The sequence below is a fragment of the Myodes glareolus genome, chromosome 12 (assembly GCF_982192425.1).
Source record: "Myodes glareolus chromosome 12, mMyoGla1.1, whole genome shotgun sequence".
In the NCBI taxonomy this organism is placed as follows: Eukaryota; Metazoa; Chordata; class Mammalia; order Rodentia; family Cricetidae; genus Myodes; species Myodes glareolus.
The window spans coordinates 21,356,787-21,381,881 of NC_142037.1; the positions used below are offsets into that span (position 1 = coordinate 21,356,787).

General features: G+C 41.7%; 1 protein-coding gene across 2 annotated transcripts in view; it reads right to left on the minus strand.

The window, feature by feature from the left end:
- The window catches only part of Cpap (centrosome assembly and centriole elongation protein), a 41,295-nt gene extending 19,762 nt beyond the window's left edge, over positions 1-21,533 (minus strand). The window contains exons 1-9 of one of the 2 annotated variants that reach the window (XM_048442003.3): positions 21,287-21,533; positions 19,083-19,202; positions 18,829-18,969; positions 14,201-14,700; positions 13,581-13,704; positions 6,661-6,714; positions 4,548-4,659; positions 2,958-3,060; positions 1,228-2,848 (exon numbers count right to left, since the gene is read on the minus strand). In XM_048442003.3, the coding sequence (XP_048297960.3) occupies positions 1,228-2,848; positions 2,958-3,060; positions 4,548-4,659; positions 6,661-6,714; positions 13,581-13,704; positions 14,201-14,638 (2,452 nt within the window). In that variant the 5' untranslated portion in view covers positions 14,639-14,700; positions 18,829-18,969; positions 19,083-19,202; positions 21,287-21,533. Of the gene's footprint in view, positions 1-1,227; positions 2,849-2,957; positions 3,061-4,547; positions 4,660-6,660; positions 6,937-13,580; positions 13,705-14,200; positions 14,701-18,828; positions 18,970-19,082; positions 19,203-21,286 lie in introns of both variants that reach the window. The other variant, XM_048441999.3, reaches the window with a different exon arrangement.
- Positions 21,534-25,095: the final 3,562 nt, after the last annotated feature.

The window sequence follows — 25,095 nt, forward strand, 5'->3', positions numbered from 1 at the left end:
TTTTATTTTAAAATGGTTAAATTATAATTTCTGTTTAAATCATCCAACACTTTTAGCTAGGTATTTAGAGTTTATGTGTATGTTAGAATAATCTTAAACTTTTACCTTAAACAAAGGGTTAGAAAAGATGACTCAGCTGTTAGGAGTACTTGTTACTCTTCCAAAGGATCTAAACTTGGTTCCTAGCACCCATTCACAACCACCTATAGTATCAGCTTAAGGGATCGGATGGCCTCTTCAGGCCTTCTCAGGCACCCACATAAATATGGCATACACATGATGTGGGATTTCCCTCTGTATGTTGTGATTACCATTAATAAATAAACTGATTTGGACATATAGCAGGGCAAAACTGAGTTAGGAAAGGAAAACTAAACTGAATGCTGGGGAAAACAAAGGCAGAGACAGAGAGAAGCTGGTAAGCCTCAGTCACGTGGGGATACACAGATTGATAGAAATAGGTTAAACTAATATGTAAGAGTTAGCCATTAGCTAGAGCTAATGGGCCAAGCAGTAATTTAATTGATACAGTTTCTGTGTGATTATTTCAGGGTTGAGCAGCTGGGAACCAACAAGTGGCCCCCTCCTTACAACATGCACACACAATTCTTTTTTTCTCTAAGAAGCATGTTTTTCATTTCTGTAGAAATAATATTCTAATACATACATACTCATATATACACTTTTCAATGTGTGGATTGTTTCAGAATGCATAAATGGGATGCAGGGTAATGTTTGTGCCACCATGAAAGGGGGTAAGGCCAAGTATAAGAAGGGAAAAACTATAAATTTATAGCACACTCTCATACATACACAGACACACTGCACCTTATCAACAATTTAGAATTTCTCAGTTTCAGTTCCTAGCAGCCAACTACAAGCCACGAATATTTCATGGACAACTTCTGAAATTATTTTTAAGCTACACTCCTTTCTGAGTAGCAGTACAATGTCACACTGAAATATCACCCTCTGTTCAGTGTATATCCATGCAACTCACGAAGTGACTCATCAGTCACTTAGTACCCAGATTAGGGTATCAAATCCACTGTTGCAGAATTGCAATGTCTACATTTAAATAACCCTTTATGGCCCCAAAGGACAAGAGTAGTGGTGCTGGTCACTTGACTGTGCCAAAGATAAAACGCATGAAAATTATATGTACATAAAAAACAAACTACAGTGCAATGGCCCATGTCTGTAACATCTTCTCATGTCTTGACTTACCTGGTGGTTGGTCTTGACTCATGTTTAACTTGGGTTCATTTTCCAAGTGTGAATCTATTTTGGTCTTTGGTTTCAGAGAAGGGAAGAATTTCACCATCAAGTCAGATGGAGGAGGGGGGCTTCTGCTCCTGTCAGACTTGCTGAAGTCCTCTTCCTTCCTGACTGGCGCAACCTTCCTTTTGATTGTTTTGTCCAGAACACATACTTCACTCTTACTGGAGTACTGTGTCTGGGTTGTATCATATATGTTTTCATCTCTGAGAATAACATTGTGTTTACATGATTTTTCCTCAAGGTCTGTCCAAGATCTTTCATCATCAAAGTCAATTTTACTCACATCTTGAGATGAGGGGAATCTTGATGGCTCAGATACTTTATTTTTTAGGCTGTCTACGATGACGGACTCGTCACTGCTATACTCTTTCTCAGACAGATCCAGATCAGCATCTCTCCATTTATCATCTTGAGTCCCAGTGTCCCTAAAAGGTCCTTTAGCACTGCAAACTTGTGGGCTGTCCTCTTTGTTGCTGAAGCCCCTGTCCCCAGCCTCAGGGGATGGTTTTATGGTGACATCAGGGTGCTCCTCAGAGTCGGTGCTGCTCTCGCTGTTGGCAGCATCGTCATCACTTATACCCCAGCAGCACTGACTTCCACAAGGGTTGGTTTGGAAGGCTTTCTCATTAACTTCACAGGACGGGTCCCTCGAGCCGTCAGCTGAGGACCCCGGCCCCGGTAGCAGGAGTATAGCCTCACTCTCACAGGCAGCATTCTGGTGGGGGACCTCACTGTGGTTCCTCTGCCCACTGGGGTCCATCTGATGAGCCTTCTCCTGCCGTACAGCTTTGACAGGAGTAGAAGACATCCTGTGACCTCTGTAGATCTGTTGATCCCTTTCTAAGATTTTCAATACAAATGAGGAATTACTAGAAAATGATATTTCATCAGCAGCCCGTTCCAAAAATAAAAATTCATCTAATTCCAGGTTTTCCTTTTCTTTTTCTCGTTCCCAATTCTCTAACTTTTTCTGAAGAGAAATGTCGAGTGACAATTCTGTCTCTTTCACCGTCTCACTTCTCAGGCTCTTAGAAGTCACATCGTCAACTGGCCCTGTGGAAAGGGGAAGTCTCTCTCTCCCCTGTGTCTTGTCCCACATCTTGCAACCAGCATCAGAGGACTTTATACATGCGGGTACATTTTCCTTATTATTAACTTGTACATTTCTTTCTAATTTGATCTGGTGTCTAAGTTGTCCATCACATTTCTTCCCCATCTGTACTTTCGGTCCTGGGGGAGAGAGACTTTCCCTCATATTGATCTTGGTCACTCTGGATTTCTGACTGAGTGAGGCAGAACCAGCCTTGGTTCTGGCTTTACTGTCCTTTTTAACAGTGGGAGTCTCTGCACACAGGTCTTTATTTATAAGAGCAGTTTTCCTCGACAAGTGTTGTCTATCTACTTTACATACTGACTGGTCCTCTGGTGGGCTCTGGTTACTCACTGGTTTACTCTCTTTTCCTTTTTGAAACTTAGATTTAGCATTAGTAAACCTAGCTAAACCTTCTCCTCGTTTTAAAAACGGTTGCTTGGGTTTTGCTTTCATTAGCAATGATCCTTCTGCTTCCTAAAGTAAAAAGACAAAATCCAATGAATGTGCGGACACAGTGATCTCAGTCATTTCCAGAGCCAGTCACCACTGGAGAACCACCACCACTTCATGCAGCACTACTCACCTGCAGCCGCTTCCGTTGCAGTTCTTGCTCCTCCAGTCGAATCTGCTCTTCTAAGTAGTCCTCGAACGTCTGTTTCTGTTCTCTAATGGCAGCTTTGATGGGCCTGGTCATAAGACAAATGGCAGGACACTCAGCTTACAATGGGAGCAGTTTATACTCTAGCACAATACAAACACTGAGACAGATATTGGTGTGCAACCTGAAGGTCAGAAAAGCAAAACATTCAGCCACTTCTTACCTCTACCTCTGTCTGAAATGGTGATCCTGCCTCCAGGAATCTCAGAATGAGACTGTGTATGAGAGATGTCTCCTCCCGTTTTATATTCCTCTCTAGGACTGGGATTAAAGGTGTGCACCACCACCGCCTGGTTTCTATAGCAAACTAGTGTAGCTACTGGGATTAAAGGTGTGTGTCACCACTGTTCAGTCTGTAAGGCTAGCTTTTTAAGAACATTAAGGACTTCCTTTTAAGATGTACATAGTGGTACATACCTGTCATCTCAGCAAATTTAGGGCCAGTCAGAGCTGCACAGTGAGACTCTGTCCCAAAACAAAACAGGGTTGGCAAGATGGCAACAGGTAGAAGTGCCTGTTGAGCAAGCCCTATGACCCGAGTTCAATCCCCAGAATCTACAGTGGAAGTAGAAAACTGACTCCTAAACCTTATCCTCCACACATGTACTATGGCAGACATGTACCTGCCCATGTGTGTGTGACATACATACACACAGAGTATAAAGAAAATAAAATTTAAGCAAAATGAACAAAAGACTTCTATTTACCTTGTCCTTTGAAAATCTAATGAAATCTACAACCTTCTCTAAACCCCAAATTACAGAAATGCATAACTTTGAACAGAACTTGGGGGACTAAAGAACCCCTCGGAATTCCATCCACTGACCGCAAACATTCACTGTATAAAGTAGCATATTCACAATTTAACCTTTAACATTTTATATATATATATACAATATAAAAACTAATATATTAGTATATATTTTTAAATTAAAAAAGGTCCTTAATATTGTAAGTAGTGCCATAATCAAAAGTTATTTGGTCTATAATATATATTAAAAATTCAAGGGTATTTTTAAAGGCCTATTTAAAAGATACTTTTATTTAAAATAATGTTTTCGTTCTCTAACTTAAACTAATTATAAGATTTTAATTTATAACTACACCAAATGTGAAATTTCAACATCTGGTTTTCCTTTTCTCCACAACTGCGTTTAAGATATATCTTTTTAATGGGAGGGGGCGATCAAGGTCACACTGTATATTCCTAGCTGTCTTCAGATTTTGCTGTGTAGCCTCAGTGCCTAAGATTATAGGCTTTGAGCCAAAATGCCTAGCAGAAGGGTTTGTTTTGTTTGTTTGTTTTTAAGTTCGTCCAGTACATGGCTACTTGAACTGTCCTATTTCCCAACCAGGGTCTCGTGATTGACAGATGCAACAGCTTATGTCATCAGCTTTGTTCATGGAAGCATACTCAAGTGAAAATAAGAAAAGCATAGATCTTTGGAACATAGTGCTCATTAATGGAAAAATACAAGTGACTCCATTTCTTATTACTTTGAGTATGAATCATACCTTTCTTCAACATTAACCACTTCTGAGGAATCTCCACATTTTTCTAAGTTTACATCCTTTCCTTCCTCACTCTTCCCCATCCTCTTTTCCCAGCATGGCAAAACACCTTCTCCTAGAATAAAAATTGGGAACAATTTAGTTAAAAAAAATGCAGAATAAGGTTTTAGACATCAATCACAAGGTACTACATAATACTAGGGCCTTGGATTTAGCTCAGTGTGGAACACTTGCCTGCATACATCAGACCTAAGTTTGATCCCCAGCAGCACAAAACAAAAGTCAGCATTTATAAAAGAAGAATATAGGATTACACACCTGTAATCCCAGTACCTGGGAGGCAGAGACAAGAGGACTGCCATAAACTCAGGTCAGTCAGGGTTATATAGCAAGACCCTATCTCAGAAAACAACAAAAAAAATATATATTCCAAAAAATTTAGAAAATTCAAGGGTTTCTTTTTTGAAATAAGATAAAGAAAAAATATAAAACAATTAAGATACCTAACATTCTTCAAGTTGTGTTTTAAAAAGTAGGGATGTTTACTGGGTGGTAGTGGCACACACCTTTAAATCCAGCACTTGGGAGGCAGAAGCAGGAAGATCTCTGAGTTCAAGGCCAGCGCAGCTAACACAGAGTGAGTTCTAAGACAGCCCAGGCTACAGAAAAACCCTGTCTCAAAAAAACAAACAACACCAACAACAACAACAAAAAAAAAAAAACAGAAGGAAAGGGCATTTGATCTTTCCATATCAATGAGTAACTCTAGGTTAGGAAAGAAAGTATTAGGCATAAAGGGAATTAATTCTAAATGCCACATAAAGACACTTTTCATTATGCTGTGTTCTTCTGTAACATAAATTATCAAAAAAATCATTAAAACACATTAAATTTTTGAAATGTTAAAAATAACTATTTCCACAAAATGTATTAAATAGATATATTATTTGATATTTATTCTAATAATGATGATTACAGAACATACCAAATTTTTCCATGGCAAATAGAAAAAAAGTATTACATGATATTCATAATTGCAAAAATGTAAAAAAAATAAGAAAAAGAAAAAAAGAAAATGGGACAAGAAGCACGGTTGTTACTTTTTTTTATTGGCTTGATTGAGGAGATAGTTGTGGCACACACCTTTAATCCCGGCACTCAGGAGGCAGAGGCAAGTGGATCTCTCTGAGTCTGAGGCCAGCCTGGTCTAACAAAGCAAATTCCAGGACAGCCAGGGCTACATTAGAGAAATACTGTCCCCAAAAACAAAACAAAACAAAACAACCCTCTGGCCATGCTAGCATGACGACTGGAGTCTGGCTCTCCAGAGCCCCCCTAAATGCTGCGTAGGCATGGTGACATGCCTAATAATTCCAGCCTCCAAAGGCAAAGACAGGTGTTCCCCAGAGCAGGACTGGCCATACTGGAGAATCTGAGTTTGACTGAGACTCTGCCATCATGATTAAGATGGAAGAGTGATGCACTTACCTAGGATGCATAAAGCTATTCCCAGCCTGCCTGCCCTCCTCCCCCATCTCTGTATCTCTGTCTCTGTCTGTCTGTCTCTCACGTACGCGCACACACACACACACACACACACACAGAAGACAGAAGGTAGGGGAAATTCATCAGAAAAGCCAAATGAGCTCCAGGACTTTGTTACCATCGAAGAGTAAGTCCAGTTCCCTGACAGGAATGTGTCTCGCTGCTGGGAACACAGAACAGCAAAGACAACCTAAGTATTATGAGGAGCAGTGCCATCACAAACCTGCTTCTCACATGTCACAGCTGACCTGTAGGCCATCAGTTCTCACCCACCAAAGCTATCACAAGGATTTTTTAATCAACCCCAAACTCTTTCTAAGCTCTCCAAAATATAGTAAAATGCAGAACTCGCTGCCTCCCTCTTTGAAGACCCCATGCTACTTGTGACGTGTGCAGCAGGCATGGATAGCACAGATATTCTTAAAATGTCAAAGTCTGGCCCAGCTCAGGGTCAGTGACCATTACAATTAAAAAGTGAGACCTTACAATTAAAGTGACAGAGGATGGAGGAAAAGTACAGAATGGATGACCCTTTGTCATAGGACAACTTGATAACAGTTATGTGACTCACCTGAAGGACGGTTATGGTTTTCTTCCTTTAAATCCTTTCTTTTCACATGTGTTCCTGGATATTGTGATTCATAAAACAAATCAGAAACATTTTTTGAAGTTAAAACAGAATCTTGATGAGTACTTCTACAGAAACTGCTTTGTTCATCGGGGAAAATGTTGGAAGCATGCGGGTTCTCTTGAGCTGGGTTTCTGTAGCTCTGTGATGGCAGAGGGGGCGGGGCTAGACCTCCTGGGGTTCTGGACCTCTGGCTCTGGGCATCAGGCAGCAGCGCACCTTACAGACGGAAACAATGACGGCTGAGACATCACAGAAGACTTTAACTTCCACACAGGAGTGATCCCTCACCCCACAAAATAGTTTCCAAAATAATAAAAGTATTTTCTCCTCATTAGTACATTGTTAAACAAAACTACCAAATTTCTACTCAAGGTAAACATACTTGAAGGTTAGAGGATAGTTTTACTAGATTTTCTACAGAGTGAAGATGGCACAGCTGCAGTACTCCTGACTCGGAAGGCCCTGCCCCATGCCATCTGTGAAAACACCATGGCAGCTGTCAACTCTGTCCAGGGACAGGCAGACACAGGAGCAAAACAGTGCAGTGATACAAATGGTCTGGGCTGCATTAGATGCTATGAGGTGACTCACCACCTCCTTCAATTCAACCCTAAAATTTTGGTATTGTTGGGTAAAGAAATTATTAACCTACTTTTTAGTTTCTAAATGTATGTTACTTTTGTTGATTTTAAGTCTCAGCCAGACGTATGCCTCTAGACATCACTCCTCAGAGGATGGACGTTATACCACATGCTCTCTCTGCTCTACCAGCCCCTGAAAGCCTGCGGCCTGCCCTGTTCACCTACACCTGAGATAGAGATGCATGGAGAAGAGTTTAATAAAAGTCACTGCTGCTGGGATGCAGCTCAGTTGGCAGAGTGCTTGCCTAGCATGAATTGAGTCTGTTTGATCCCCAGCATTGCATAAAACCAGACATGTTGGTGTATACCTATAATCCCAGCACACAAGATGAGACAAAAGGACAGAAATTCAAAGTCATCCTCAGCTATATATGGAGTTTAAGGCCAGCCAGAAATATATGAGACCCTGTCTCAAAAAACAAAGTAATCACTGCTACCCATTACGCATCCACTTCATCCCCAGCCCACATCTAAAATGAGAAAGTCAGCACCCCATAGAATGTCAGTTTCAGCTTCTCATTATCCCTCCCCTCACTCACCCCAGCATCTAAATATTTTTGAGTGGCAGACATCTAAATGTCTGAATCTAAAAAGTTCTTTGATAAAAATATCCCAGGGTAGCCATTTTCAAAGTATGATCTATACATCCCAAAAAAATCTTCAAGACTCTCTGAGGAAACTACCAAGTTAAAACTATTTTCATAAATTATCTATTGGTAAAGCAATGGCAAACTAGAAAACTGCTGGACTCCTAGTTCAAGGAAGGACAGCAGTATTGTGTTAACACAGTGTTTACCACCTCTGGGCATCACAGTTCACAAGTAACACTTTACTCAGAAATGCTGCAGCCAAGCTCCTTGGTGCCCAAACATGCTACACAGGATGCTGAGGGAGCAAAGTCATCACTTGCCCTACCCAGTGCTGGGTCCCCATGCTACAATACTGAACTGCCAGGCAAAATATGACCGCTGCTGCAATAGTACAATGACTGTTAAGGATGAACTGTTTCTTAATGAATTTCCAGCCTGCTCCACAGCAGGGAACTGATTCTAATAATACTGTAAACCTGGTCAAAAGCTCATGGCTGGGAGGTTATAGGCCCTAGGAAATAACCCTACTACTGTTGTTTTGCTAAACGGCTACTGGAAAAAGATAAGTCAATTTTCTTTTCTTTCTTTTTTTTAAAAATATTTATTTATTTATTATGCATACAATATTCTGTCTGTGTGTACGCCTGCAGGCCAGAAGAGGGCACCAGAACCCATTACAGATGGTTGTGAGCCACCATGTGGTTGCTGGGAATTGAACTCAGGACCTTTGGAAGAGCAGGCAATGCTCTTAACCTCTGAGCCATCTCCCCAGCCCCCTTCTTTCTTTCTTTCTTTTTTAAGAAACAGTTTTTCTCTGTTTAACAGCCGTAGCTGTCCTGGAACTCACTTTGGAGTAGACCAGGCTGGCCTTGAACTCAGAAAACTGCCTGCCTCTGCCTGCTGAGTGCTAGGATTAAAAGGCATGGGCCACCACACAGGAAATTCTCAAATAATTATAAATTTAAGGCCAGCCTGGTCATCATAATAAGTTCCAGGCCAGCTGGGGTTATAGAATGACAGCCTGTCTCAAAAATAAATAGATATAAGTAAATAAAGTAACATCCTCAAATAATATAAAAAATTAATTGTATTAAATTTCAAACTTTGAACAAAGGTTTGAACAAATTCATAAGTCATACCTACTGCAAACCAAAAAGGGGCTGTGCAACTGAATGCAGACCCACCTTACTCAGAGAACATCATTCTGATTTACAAGAATGAATGGCAGACAAACCACGAGTATTTAAACTTGTATTTTTTGGCAGACATTTTCTCAAAAAAGAAGGCTGTGACTTCAAAGAAAGCAGTTCACAGTATTTGTTGCTAAAGACATAATTTGGCCTTTCAAGTAAAACTTGTAATCCTGGAAAATGGCTGCCACAGTGAATCTGGAAGCTTTACAGTACTTCAAGACTTAAGATTGAGTACGTGGTCATATTAACACATGTAATCTTTGTTGTTGTTGTTGTTGTTTTGACTAGTATCTCACTATCCTAGAACTCACTTTGTAGACCAGACTGGCCTTGAACTCACAGAGATCCACCTGCCTCTGCCTCCCAAAGGCTGGAATTAAAAGCGTGAGCCACCACTGCCTGGCTACAGGCACTTTTTGTACTATATGCTATCTGTCAATGTTCTGAAGACCTATGTAATTCAATAAATCATATTTTCTGGATAAGCAACACACTAAATCATATATTAAAACAAGCTATTTAAAATGTCTAGATAGTCAATTTATTTAAAATGAGGAAAGTTCATTGATATGGTTTTAAATTCCATGCTGGGAACAACTACTAAGAAAAAAACATTTGCTTAGCACACAAAGAGGAATATTCACAATTATCTGAAAAAGACATTAAAGTACCCTTTTCCCCTAATAACGTAGCCACATAAAAGGTGGACTTTTTTTTTCAAATACTTTACTAAAACAGTATCAATCGAGAGACCAGATGTAGAAGGAGATGAGAATCAGCTGACTTCTTTTCATTTAAAAAAGATATAGAGTACCACAAGGACATGTGCTCAACTATGTTCATAGCAGCATTGTTTGTCATAGCAGAACCTGGAAAGAACCTAAATGCCCCTCAACTGAAGAATGGATAAGGAAAATGTGGTACATTTACACAATGGAGTATACACAGCAGAAAAAAAAATAACATCTTGAATTCTGGAGGAAAATGGATGGAGCTATAAAACATTATTTTGAGTGAGGTAACCCAGACACAGAAAGACAGTTATCACATGTACTCACACATAAGTGGTTTTAAAACATAAAGCAAAGAAAACCAGCCCACAAATCACAAGCCCAGAGAATTTAGACAACAATGAGGACCCTAAGAGAGACATACATGGATCTAATCTATGTGGGAAGTAGAAAAAGACAAGACCTCCTGAGTAAATTGGGAGCATGAGGACCATGAGAGAGGGTAGAAGGGGAGGGGAGAGGCAGGGAGGGGGAGCAGAGAAAGATGTAGAGCTCAATAAAAATCAGTAATAATTAAAAAAAATGTAGTCTTTTGGGTAGATGCCCAAAAATGGGATAGCTAGATCTTATGGTAGATTGATTCTCAACTTTTTGAGGAACCTCCACACTGATCCAGAATACAGTCCCTACAAAGACACACAAACTAAAAGTCTGGCCACCAAATGGTGACTCTACTGAACCATAACTTTTAGGAGTTGGAGCCTAGTGGGAATAAATTAGATTATTAGGGGTTCCCTTGAAGGGGACACCACCCCTCCGCATCATGAAGCAAGCAGCTCTTCCATTTACCTACTCCACCATAAAATGAAGCTGCCACTGGCCCACAGCAGCAGATCAAGCAACATGGGCTGAAACTTCAGAAAAATGAGTCAAAGTAAACAGTTGTTCTGTTTGCACTGCTTACCCCAGGTACCACTCACAGCAATGGAGGGCTGACTAACATCATAACTTACTCATAAATACATTCTTTACAACAAAAAAAAAATTAGTATCTTCAGTAATTTAAGAGTGCGGGAGAGAGGGCTGGAGAGGGGGCTCAGCAGTTAAGAACACTGACTGCTGTTCCAGAGGACCCGGGTTCAATTCCCAGCACCTACATGGCAGCTTACAACTGTCTGTAAATCCAGTTCCAGGGGATCTGACACCTTCACACCAATGCACATAAAATAAAGTTAAATAAATCATAAAAAAATTTCTTGTAAAAAAAGCGCGGGAGTGAGAATATGACCATGGTACAATGAATATACATGTATGAAAATGCCATAATGAAACTCTTTAATGAAAAATTGACAAGAAAGCAAAGTAGACCTTGTCACAAAAGAAGACAGGGAGGGAGGGAGCTAGATTTTGGGTCTTGAGATCTCAAAGTCTGAAAAGAAATCCCTGTGTTGCTCAGTAATAGAGTGTATGCTTTGTGGGTACATGGCTCTAGGTTTAACCTCCAGTACCAAAATAAAAAAGTTTTAAAAATTGAAAATTAAATTAAGAAATTCAGAATCCCACTGTGTCAAAGCTAAGTGTTCCAAACTGTATAGGGCTGGATCTCACATTAGTAACTGCACTCTGCTCCTGTCTTTCAATCATCCGTACTTTATAGTAAAATGTGTCATAGCCTGTTATTTGAATCATCTCTTTTTTTGGTGGGGGGAAGGGGAGAGGGTTCAAGACAGGTTTTCTCTGTAGCTTTGGAGTGTGGCCTGGAATTCACTTTGTAGACCAGGCTGACCTTGAACTCATAGAGATCCACCTGTCTCTGCCTCCAAGTACTGGGATTAAAGGTGTGCACCTTTATTGTTTATGGATTCTATAAAGCAATTATAAACTATTCAATTATTTTAAGATAAGCTAAGTGTGGTGGTGCACTTGGGAGTTCTGCAAGTTTGAAGATAACCTGGTCTACATAGAGTTTCAGGCCAGCCAGGGTTACATAGTAAAACCCCATCCCTGTCCCTGTCTCTTTATCTATTGATAGGTAGGTAGGTAGATAGGTAGACAGACAGACAGACAGATAGATAGAGGATAAAAACTATAGGCTTTATATATTTCTCAAAAAAAAAAAAAGCATCCACACTTCTTACCCTCCCCCCGCCCTCTTAACCCACTCTCACTTGGACACTCATTACCAATGTCTCTTTCACCATAGTCTCAGTGTCCAGTACTGTATCTGAACAAAACAGGCACTTCTTGGGCCTCTAAAATATATCTCTTATAGGGTAGTGCCAAGAAGCAAACATACTGCTCCAGATCACTTCTTTCAACTTGTGAGACATGTTATTATCTGTCTTATGGTTTCTACTGCTCTGACCACATCAACTCATATAAAGAAAAACATTTAATTAGGGCTGGCGTATAGTTTCAGAGGTTCAGTTCATTACTGTCGTGGTGTGAAGCATGGCAGCATGCAGACAGACATGGTGCTGGAGAAGGAGCTGAGAGTTCTACATCTTGATCCGCAGGCAGCAGAAGACTATATGCCACACCGGGCATAGCTTGAACATATGAGACCTCATAGCCTATCCCAACAGTGACACACTTCCTCCAACAAGGCCACACCTTTTAATAGTCACTCCCTATGGGCCAAGCATTCAAACATATGAGTCTACGGGGGCCATACTTATTCAAACCACCACCTCAGACAAAAATTGATACAAGTACTGGGACTGGAGAGATGGCTCAGCAGTTAAGAGCACTAACTGCTCTTCAAGAGGACCCTAGTTCAATTCCCAGGACCCACACGGCAGCTAACAACTTTCTGTAACTCCAGGTCCTGAAATCCAACACCCTCACACAGACATGCATGCAGGCAAAACACCAATGCACATAAAATAAAAATACTAAATTATTTTTTAAAAATTTACACAAATACTGGGGATATAGCCTAATTGGTAGAATACCTGCCTAGCAAGCACAAAGTCCTGGGTTCAATCTCCAACACTGAATAAACTGAGCTTGGTAGTACACACCTGTCATCTCAGCATTTTAGAGGCACAATGGGAAAAATATCCCTATTACTTGCACCAGGCACACTAATGAGCACTGACGATATGGAATTTGCTTGTCCTCAGACACGACTGGGAATGTTTTTGTTACTGCTCCAGGTCAAATTTCAATGCTGTTTTCTCTGGTAAGCTCCTGATGCTTCCTGTTAACAGACTCAGCACACAAGAAACCACTGCCATCTAGTACCCCAGGAAACACACAGCTCTGCAATCAGGCAGAATGGGCTCTACAGTTTTACCATTGTAACCCTGAAGAGTTTCCATGCACCAGTCAGGAGCTGGACACCAGTAACTCTACACATAATTTAGCTTTTCTTCTCCTAGGTTTTTCCCCAAAAAAAACCCACTGTGCTCGCTGGGGATGTAGCTCAGTGAGCATGTGCGAGGCCGTGGGTTCAGCCCCCAGCACCATGTATATATGAGAATGCCCTCAAGCACGATATACTCCGAATGCTAGGACACCTCTCTGATCCCAGTATTATTACACCATCATTTCACATTTATCTACCCGACCCTGAAGAAGTTGGAGTTCCCAACCTCTGACAGACAATGCAGAAATAATCTGCCAAGCAATTAAAAAAGGTAAGAAGCACGTGTAACTTTGTCTCATTGTATTAACTGATGGCCACGTATAAGTAAAACATACCTGGAAGCATGTGCTGCCCAGATACCATGATGAGCAGCTTCTCTTGTTCCTCCATGAGCCTCTGCAGTTGCTCCAACTGCTGCCTCTTCAGTTCTTCCTGCTTCTTTTGCTGTATTTCTTTCAGCTTTTTAAATGTAAAATCAAAGTAGCATTACACTTCATGACACCCCTTACCATTTATCTAAATTCCTTCATTCTCCCTTCCCAGATCTTCCCTGATAAATAAATTCAAAGAAAGACCCCCCCAAATAAATAAATCTTCCATAACAACACTAAAATCTAATTTTTTCTAAAAGAAACCATATCAGTATCTCAAATAACGAATGGGGAAAACGCATCCTTCCAGTCTTAGAAGGGGATGGGTACACCAGGACATCAACTATTTTCTAATATTTAATCAACCATTTCTAACTTCATGTTTACCAAACAAAGTGGCAATTTAAAAACATGAATTTGTCTTAACAGCTACATTTTGTACATGTGTATCAAAGACATCTTAATGTCCCACATTAGACAGAAAACAAAAGTCTGGAATTTGAGGATTCAGAGTAAAGGGAAAACAAGACAACGATAAAGCAATGCCTATAACAACACAAAGGAGAGCTCAGGCCAAACCCTACCTGTTCCAGTTTTTTAAAAAGCGGGTTTTTATTAGGCACTTCTTTGAGTTCACTCAAAAGATCAGACATAAAGTCATTTTTGTTATCTTCCTGGTATCCAGAGGAATCCTGACATGACACTGTTGGCTCCTTTTTAACTAAAGGAAAGACTGCACAGGCTTCGGAGCTTTCTGACTGTAGTTTGTAAGGTCCTCCAGCCTCCACCTTCTGTTCTTCACGAAATGAGTCCTCTTCACTACTGAAGCTGAAGCTGTTTGAGAAACGGGTCGCTTTAACAGGGAAGCTGGTAGAGGCATTTGTAATTGCTTGTTTCTCGTCTGCTTCCAAAATAGGAAATCCTCGATTTAATATGACCCCGGCCCGAGAAGGACTGGTCATCCACTGGGTTAGGAAGTCCTGCCCACTGTTTAATTCTGAAGAGGTTGGCATCAGGAACATTTCTGTCTAATAACCCTTTTAAAAACACTGGGAAATCCAGAGCACCTACTGACTTCCAACACCTGTAAGAAGGAAAGCCAACAAACTTTCAATAAACTGTCACAAATGCTCTGCCCAAAGTAGCACATGCCTCAACCCAGCTCAAAATCAAACATTAGATACACAGACGACTTTAATAGGGAGTGACAAGTTGGCTGAGTGGTAAAGACACTTGCCACCAAGCCTGATGGCATGGGTTCAATCCCCAGGTCCTACGTGGTAGAAGAGAACTCCTACAAAGTGTCCTCTGAACTCAGCATTCTCGCATTGCACATACGCGAACATGCACAAACACACGCAAACACACACACTATATAGGTAAGCATAAAATAAAAAGACTTTAATGAAAAGCAACTAAGCAATAAACTGAATGATTTGAGTTTTGCCTTCAGAAATCTAATTTGAGTAGATCAGAAACTTCAGGACACTTCTAACCATTTAATTACTAAGATATACACGTGTTAGATCACTTGACATAAAACTATAGGATCTTAGACACTTTTAAATTATTAAACGTTACTTAAAATTAAGTTAACATTACTAAAAATAAATAATAGAATCAAGAAGGCACAGTCAATGTCAGGTAGTATATACTTGTTTCTTTGCCCAGTTGGGGAACTAACAAAGTCATCACACAAGCACCACCCACAGCTCCATAGGCAGCTTTGGCATTCCATGCCCAGTTCCTGGGGATGTGCACAGCTCCTCAGTCACTGGAGTCCCTGTCTTTTTCCAGATGACCCTAGTATCGACATTTAGCACTGATCTCAGTATTAATGGTATTTTGTTATCATGTTCATTCATACTCTACCAAACTGGAGATCCTAAAGAGCCTATACCCTCCACTGCCTAGCTCCATGCAAATAGAAGGAACTTGGTAAATCTGTTTGCTAAAATTGTTAAAAATAAATCAGAACTTTCCATTTAAAATAAATTCAGTACTACAAAGTATTATTTGTACTCATTCAATGTTCAACAATAAAAATTACATTGGCTCGAGTCATAGGAACTTCCTGCATGAATCATCAGACTGATGAGGAACTGTGCTACTATGTAAAGAAATACACGGAGAAAATAGACTCCTTCCTTTAATATGTCTGATTTTCCCCCATTACCATTTTCTAATTTCATGTTCTAGGTTAGGCTCTGGGTATATGTAGCTGTTAACAAGGTCTTAAGGTTTCTATTGCTGTGATAAACACCATGACCAGGGCTGGAGAAATGGCTCAGAGGTTAAGAGCAGTGGTTGTTCTTCCAGAGGTTCTGAGTTCAATTCCCAGCAACTACATGGTGCTTTACAACCATCTGTAATGAGATATGATGACATCTTCTGGTGTGCAGCCATGAATTCACACAGAAACACTGTATACATAATAAATAAATATTTTAAATGCCATGACTTGAAGGAGAAAAGGGTCTATTACACCTTATAGCTTGTAAATCCATCACTTAGAGAAGACAGGGCAGGAGCCTGAAGACAGGAGCTGATACAGAGACCACGGAGTGCTGCTTACTGACTTGCTCAGGCTGCCTTCTTTTTTTCTTAATTGTTTTATTTATTTATTTTACATCCCGACTACAGTTCCCTCCCTTCTCTCCTCCCAGTCCACACCCCCACACATTCTCTTTGCTCTCACCCCACTCCTCCGTTTCTACTCAGAAAAGGGCAGGCTTCCTATTGATATCAACAAAACATGGCATATCAAGTTGCAGTAAAACTGAGCACCTGCCCTAATATTAAGGCTGGACAAGGCAACCCAGTATGAGGAATAGGGTGCCAAAAGCTGGCAAAGAGTCAGAAGACAGCCTTGCTCCCACTGTTAGGAGTCCCACAAAAAGACCAAGCTACACAACTGTCTCATATATGCAGAGGGCCTAAGACCTAGATCTGTCCCATGCAGGTTCTCTGGTGGTTGGTTCAATCTCTTTGAGCCCCTATGTGCCCAGGTGAGTTGATTCTGTGGGGTCTTCTTGTGGTGTCTTTGTCCCCTCTGGTTCCTACACTCCTTCCTCCACCTCTTTCATAGGATTCTCTGAGCTCCACATAATGTTTGGCTATGGGTCTCTGCATCTGTTTCTACCAGTTGCTGGATGAAGCCTCTCTGATAACAATTGGGATTAGGCTACGCATCCATCTATAGCAGAGTATAGCAGAGTGTATAAAGTATAGCAGAATGTCATTAGGCATTATTACATTGATTTTATTTATTTTCCTGAGTCATGTTTGGTTCTATTCTAGGCCTCTGAGTCCTAGTGATTCAGGCAGTGTAAGAGGTTGGTTCACGCTCGTGGCATGGGTCTCAAGTTGGATCAGTCATTGGTTGGCCATTCCCACAATCTCTGGGCCACTTTTACCCCAGTGCCTTATGTGTCTGGGTTGGTGTCCCAATCCCTCCACAGGAAGTCTTGCCTGGTCACGGGAGATGGCCTGTTCAGGCTACATATCCCTACTACTAGGAGTCTTAGCTGGGGTCATCCTTGTATCCTGGGAGTTTCCCTTGCACTAGGTTTCTATCTCACCCTGAAATGCCCCCTTTTCCAGTCATCTCTTTTAGTACTCTCTTCCTTCAATCCCCAATCTGATCCCTCATGTTCCCATTCCCACCCGCCCCCAGTTAGTTCACCATGATGCATTGGCTTTGCAGATGAGAGTCAGGTATTACAACACAGGCAGATGAAAGTAAGAAGGTAGAGTGAAAGAGGGAAGGGTGGCCTGGGAGCCTAGGGCCCCTTGGACATAGGTTTAATCACTCACACATACATACACACACACAAATATGGTGATATATTGTTTATGCTATAACAAATAAAGTGTGCAGAGGTAAGCTACTAGTTAGCCATAGAGGCCAGGCAGTGGTGGCACACACCTTTACCCAGAACTAGGGAGACCATGGCAGACAGATCTCTGTGAGTTCAAGGCCACCCTGGGCTACACAAGATTGAATTTGTCTCGCACAGAGGTGATATGCCTGGGCAGAGAGAGGAATATACGACAGGAGGAGACAGGAGCTCAGTGCAGTCTGAGGTTTTGCCGAGAGAGAGGAAGCAGTCTGAGGATTCAGTCTGAAATGTAGTCTGAGGGTTCATAGGAACAGGATCGCCCCTTTGGTCTGAGTATCGGTAGAGGTAAGAACTAGTGGCTGGTGGCTGCTCTGCTTCTCTGATCCTTCAGCTTTCACCCCTGATAGCTGACTCTGGGATTTTATTATTAAGAACAATTAGAATTCATGCTACAATATACCTTTTTTTTTGCCTCCAAGCACTAGGTTGGCAAAGACTAAAGAGTGCTAATATTCAATATGACAAAACAGAATTTTTTTTCAGTAAGTATTTTTTTGATATATAACATATTTTGGAAAGTAAAGCAGTTTTCTATCCAAGGTATAAAATGCACAAAAGCTATGACCTAGCAATATGGCCTCTAGACATTATGTACCATTGTTATAATGGCACAAGATCACATTTGCAATAAGCTGAAAGTAAGCCAGGTATTGTAACCCACACCTGTTATGCCAGCACTGAAGAGACTACGGCAGAGGGAGTTCCAGGCCAACCTGGTATACAGATGAGACCCTGCCTCAAGATGTAGCTTTGTGATGTTTGTTTACCATGTGAGACCTGGATTCAGTATCCCACATTAAAATAAACAAGCCAAGTATAATAGCCCACATCTATAACTCCAGCACTTAGGAAGTTGAGGTAAGTAGATTACAATGAGTTCCAGACCAAACTAGCTTACATCATGAATTCCAGGCTGGCTGCCCCACAGAGTAAGACCCTGTCTCAAAAAAACACAAGGGGTTGCAAAGAGGGCTCAGTGGGTAAGAGTTCTTCCTGCTCTTCCATAAAAACCCAAGTTCAATTTCTCACAATCACATGGGACAGACAGCCATAACCACCTGTAGCTCCAGCTGCAAGGAATCTGATGCCCATTTCTGACCTGCTAGCACTTGAATTCATAGGGCATACATGTATTACCCTTGCACACATACACATAAATAAAAACAAAAACCTTAAAAAAACTAGCCAAGATATACTGTTAATTGTAATAGTCAGAGCAATGTGTATTATAAGAAATACAGACAGGGAAAAAAAACAGAAAGAAATATAGATGAGGCTGAAGAGGAAGCTTAATGGTTAAGAGCACTTACTGCTCTTGTAGAGGATGTTCAAGTTCCAGAACCTATATGGTCATTCAAGGCCATCCAAAACTCCAGTTCCAGGGGATTTCACATGCTCCCCTGACCTGGGAGGGCACTACACACACAGTGGTGCACATATATGAAATTCACCTGTGAGGGGGAGAAAAATCGAGTTATAAAAATCAGAACGGTGGTTACCCCAGGTGCTGGTTAGTGTTTGTCAACTCGACACAACTAGAGTCACTTGGGAAAAGGAACCTCACCTGAGGAACTGCCTCCATCCAACTGGCCTCTAGGCAAGTCCTTGGGGGCACTGTCTCGATTAGGAACTGATGTGGAAGGGCCCAGTCACTGTGGGTAATGCCACTCCTGAGCAGGTGATTCTGGGTTATGTAGGAAAGCAAGTTATGTCATGAGCCAGTAAGCAATACTCTTCCATGGTCTGTTTCAGCTCCTACCTCGATCGAGCCCCTTCCCTGCTTCTCTGAATGATAGCCCGTAACTTGTAAGCTGAAATAAGGCCTTTCCTCCCCAAGGTGGTCAGTGTTTTGTCAAAGCACAGAGAACCAAACTAGAACACCAAGAAAGATAGGGATTGGTTTTTCTTGGGAAAGGGCTCCTGCCTTCAGGGAGTACAGACACTATGTGATACGCTTAATGAATAAGGAAAATGTGGTACATTTACACAATGGAGTACTACGCAGCAAAAAAAAATAATGACATCTTGAAATTTGCAGGAAAATGGATGGAGCTAGAAAACATCATATTGAGTGAGGTAACCCAGACCCAGAAAGACAAATATCATATGTACTCACTCATACATGCTTTTTAAACATAAAGCAAAGAAAACCAGCCTACAAATCACAACCCCAGAGAACCTAGACAACAATGAGGACCCTAAGAAAGACATACATGGATCTGATCTACATGGAAAGTAGAAAAAGACAAGATCTCCTGAGTAAATTGGGAGCATGGGGACCTTGGGAGAGAGTTGAAGAGGAGGGGAGAGGTAGGGAGGAGAGCAGAAAAAAATGTAGAGTTCAATAAAATCAATAATAAAAAAAAAGAGTAGCATACGCTAACTGGCTGTCTGTATCCAGTATATAGAATGGTAATTTCTTGTAAATCTGTTGTAAGAATGCTAATCCTAATTTTCCTTACATTAGGAAACTACCTAAAAAGGTACGGTGGGGATTTTTCAGTCAACCTTGGTGAAATTTCAACATCCTTAGTAAGAATTTTTCTAAAATCCAAACTTGGGAGCTCACACATGGGACCCCAGCACAGAGGAAGGAAGCTGGTGACCAGTGTGAAGACGGTCTGGCAGCATGGCAGTGTAGAGTGTAGAAAACAGTGTGAGTTAATGTAAGGAACTGTCTTAGAAACAAAAGCCAGAGGTGGGGAGATGGCTCAAAGTGGGGAAAGTGCTTACAGCACCAGCCTAATAACCTGACCTGGTTCTGGAACCCCAGGTGAAGGAAGATGCCAACTCCATGAAAATGTACCCTAACCTCCAACATGCATGAAACCAACACAAATCCTAAACACAGTAATAATATTTTAAAATAGTAATCTTTAAATGAATAAGAAAAGTCTAAATTTATAAAGTAAACAAACTGCAGTCACTCTAATGTGAAAACCACCATTTCCTTACTAGACTGACAAAAGTGATGTCTTAAATGTTGGTTTAAGACAGCATCTTAACACTGTCTTTACACACGCACACATACACACACCTTTTTTTTAAGCCCTAAAACTTTGTACCTTTGCAACAATTCCATTATTGTGATCCTAAAAATACACACACTGCCATCTTGAATTATAGAAATACTGACTTGCAGTCGGGCATTGGTGATGCACACCTGAATCCAGCATTCGAGCTGGAGGCCAGCTTGACTACATAGCAAGCCCTTGCAAGAACGCCAAAATTGTTCCCCCTAAATCTGCTTTTTATGACTAAATCGAAGGCCTTTTGGTAAACCACAAATAATAGAATGTCTAGAACAGTACATTATGTAGACTCAGACATTAAAATCTGAAGTATAATGGCATCTGCTCATGAAGCTGTAGACATTACCGTAAATTAACTACACATTGATAAAGCTGTCTTTAAAAAATTTTTTTTAAAAAATCAAAAGTTTTGACATCGTTAAAGTTAGATCGGGACAAAACATAAAATATCCGCACTGGAGGCGGAGGAAATACGAGGGGACAATTCAGACACTGAAAACTCTCGGCTGACAGGTCCGCCTCCAACTCCTTGAAAGCAACAAAGCTTTTGGAGAAGGCCGGATGGACCCTAAAGACTAGAGCAAGCGGCGCCACTGCACCCGGCCCGGCGAGACAGAGTCCCCGGCGCGCGTCACCGAGCTTCTCGTCCACCTCACCCGGGACCGGGACAGAAACACCCACCACCCTCCCTTGAAGAGCGACCTCCTGGGTGCTCGAAAGAACAAAGCGGACTTACAAGCCCGGAACCACCGCCGCCCGCCGGGCGCCCAGCCCTTCGCGCCTCGCCAGCCCGAGCTGGCCCCTCAGGACCCGGGCGACGGAAGGGTTCCTTCGCTCCTTTGGCCCACCAGTTACCGTTCCACGAAAACCCAGCCGTTCAGACCACTCCAATCAGTGACACAGTCACCATCGAGTAGCCGCGGCATTTACGAATGAGCCGCCACAACCACCACGGCGGCCAGAGCCCTGCCTCCTGGACAGGCCCCGCCCAGCCCTGCTCCGATGACTCTTGGGAAGTGTAGTTCCTACCGCCCCTGTGAGCTTGCGCGCAGGCACCGCGGGCACACGCAAACTACAACTCCCAGCAACACCGCTATAAACGTTGCCAGGGGACGCGCTTTGCGCGCTCTTTTGCGGCGGGCACTGGTCAACAGCTCCGTTGTTCTGGGAAGTAAACCCAGGTAGTCGTGACATCTGCAGTAACAGAAGGTTTGGTCACCGGTGCCGGGATCATGGAAACTCAAACTTAACCTGAAGATGACAGGTTTTAAAGAGTTTTGTTGCCTTCGCTTTTCTCTTTAGATGGATTAGACTTAATAAAGACTTATTTAAAAAAAAAAAAAAGTAGGGTGATTAAATGACTATAACCACGGATAAATTCACTCTGGAAATAATCATCTATTATGTGGGTAATAAGAGGCTTGACAAAGTGTGTTTGTTCGGTATTTAAATTTTATATAGAATACTGAAAGTGCAGATATTTAAATATGTGGAATGCTGAACGCAGATTTCACTATTTGTATTGCCACCAGAGGTCTTCCAGAAAAAAGACCTGACCCTTTAATCTAAAAGCCACAGTACTTTATGTTACCACGGTGTACAGTTATGGTTTGAACAACCTTGTAGACCAAATAGCATTTATTTTTTTAGTATTTTGTTATTATTTTTAAGTTATTTTTACTTCACGTACACGCATGTTTTGCCTGAATGTAAATATAAGCCCCACATGTGTGTCTGGTGCCTGCAGAGGTTAGAAGGGGGCATTGGATCCCATGGAACTAGAGTTACAGATATTTGTGAGCTACCAGGATTTGGTGAGTGAACCTGTCACAAACAAACAAGATAGAAGGGGGCTGGAAAGATGGCTCAGCAGTTAAGAGCACTTGTTGCTCTTACAGAAGACCAGGATCAATTCCCTGCTCCTATATGGCAGGTCACAACCACCCATAAATCCAGTTCCAGGGAATCCAACCCTCTCTTCTGGACTGCAAGGGCACCAGGCATGTATGCAATACACAGACATACAAGTAGTGAAACATATACATAAAACTCATATACATAAAAATAAGTAAGCTAAATAAAAAGGCTAGAAGGCCAGGGAGGTGGCTCAGCAGGTAAAGGTGCTTGCCTCTAAGCCTCAACTGTGTGAGTTCACTACCTGGAACCCATATAGTGGAAGAGAGAACTGACTCAGGAAGGTTGTCCTTTGATCTTCATACATGTGTACATGTGTGAGTGTGTACATGTGTACATGCATGTACACACATAAGGGACTTAATTTAAAAAATAACGTGGACAATGGTGGAGGTAGATGCCTAATAACAACCTGTTGGTTACAACCTCATGAACACATGAGCAAACACACACACAACACACACAATAAAGTTATTCTTCCTAACTAATGCCCCTGATGGCTCACCAAACTCCCTCCATCCTCTCCTCCTCTTTCAATAACTTCTTTCTGGGATACCGGGTTTCATGCAGCCAGCCTCACCTTCAACTTACTGCATAACTGAAGGTGAGCATGAATGTCTTCATCCTCCTGCTTTCCATGTGCTGAGACCACTGGCGTACCTTACCTTGCTTGGTTTATTTGGTGCTGGAGATCAAGCCTGCCCCCATAACATTTTTATTTTTAATTTGCTTTTCTTTTGAAAGACAAGATCTTGTGTAGTCCAGAATAGCTTTGAATACATCATTTCAGCAACACTAGCCTTGAACGCCTGATCCTCCAGTCCCCAGGATTCCCAAGTACTGGGGTTACAGGAATGTACCTTACAAGGAAGTGCCTTGTTTCCAGTCTGATTGGCAGTGTGAACCTGGGAGAGTGGAGTCTGAAAATGAGGCACACCAAAGTCTCAAGAAGTAACCGATTTTATTTGGGGTATCGGATGACTTATGCTCTGAAGGTTAAGCAAGGTCATGTGAGCAAAGTTCACATGAATTAAGCTGTATACAGTCATGAGGGCGTGTTCACATGAGTTAGGCTGCACAATCACAAGGAAGACCCCAGGTCAGGACATCGTCTAAGCTGAAAGATAATTTGCAGGAAACCCACTCCGACTTAACACACTGGGGAGGGACACCAAAGAACAGTCCAAGAACAATTTTGTGCTTAGAGAGCTAAGCCCTGTTCTTTTGGAGTCTCCTCGTAAGCAATCAGAATTCACACAACTTCATTCACAGACCCTGTTCCGACAGTGCCTGGCTTCAACAACTCTTTTTAGTATAATTATGAAATACAGGCATGAAAAGATGTTTAGAGGCTCTTCCTCCTCTGGACTAGGTACAACTGCTGAGAGATGACAGAGCCAGACTCAAAAGTGCAAATCTAGCATGAGAAGGAAACACTGAGCAATGAAGTTCCTGGCCCCCAGATAGGCACAAGAAAACACACACACACACACACACACACACACACACACCGTCAACTTCACTTGTTGGGAGAGCTTGAGTCTGAAGCCTTAGCTTTCTAAGAAGTTCCATTAGAACATGATTGATAGGGGAGTTCAGCCAATCACATTCTGTTCATGGGGTGTGTTGCCCTAAGGCAAAAGTTTATCTATAAACTTGGCAGGTGCAATCCCCCCCTCACTCTGGCCTGGATCCAGCGTTCAGGACAGGTGGGATTCTGTGTAAGTTTTTCCTTCTGTTTTATTAAAGCTGTATCTTTTGTAAGATAGTCTGGGGACCTTTCATTACTGATCGCACTGCGTCTTCACATGATGGTTGGTTTTGTCGTTTTTGGTAGGATTCAGAAATCACCATGGAAACAAACCTCTGGGCATATGTGTGTGAGTTCATTGAGGTGGCACTACCCCCTATAATGTGGGTGGGAGCTAAGGGCTAAAGCCATGGATTGAATTAAAGGGAAAGCAGGCATTACTCTTTCCTTCCTGACTGTGGACAAGATGTGGTCAGCCACCTGCTGCTCCTGCAGCCAACTGTCCCCGCTGCGATGGAGTGTATCCCCTACAACTGTGAGCCAAATACACCTATCCTTCCTAAAGCCGCTTTTGTCAAATATTTTGTCACGGCAATAAGACAAGTAACTAGTACAGTAAAAATGTCTCTTTTTCTGTTTGTTTGGGTTCTATTTATTTATTTTTTTAGTTTTTTTTTGAGCTGTTTGTTTTTTTAAGACAGGGTTTTGTATAGCCCAAGCTGACCTTGAACTCATTAAATAGCTAAGGATAACTTTCACCTTCGGCTCCTCTTGCCTCTACCTCTGAATTACAGGGATTACAGACATATATCACCAAGCCTGTTTTTATACAGTACGAGGGACTGAAGCCACAGCTTTACAAAAGCGAGACAAGCACTCCAACCTATTCAACCATATCCCCGGCCCAGTAAAGTCGTTTCTAGGGATGGAAGTAGCTCAGTCTGTGCTTGCCTTGTAAGCATAAAGACCAGAATTCAACCCACAGTACCAACATTTTGGAAGGAAAAAAAGCCAGAAGCTGGTAAGACGACTTAGTGAGTAGAGCATTGCCATACAAGCCTGATGACCTGAGCTCTACCCCCAGAAACCATGTCAAAGTA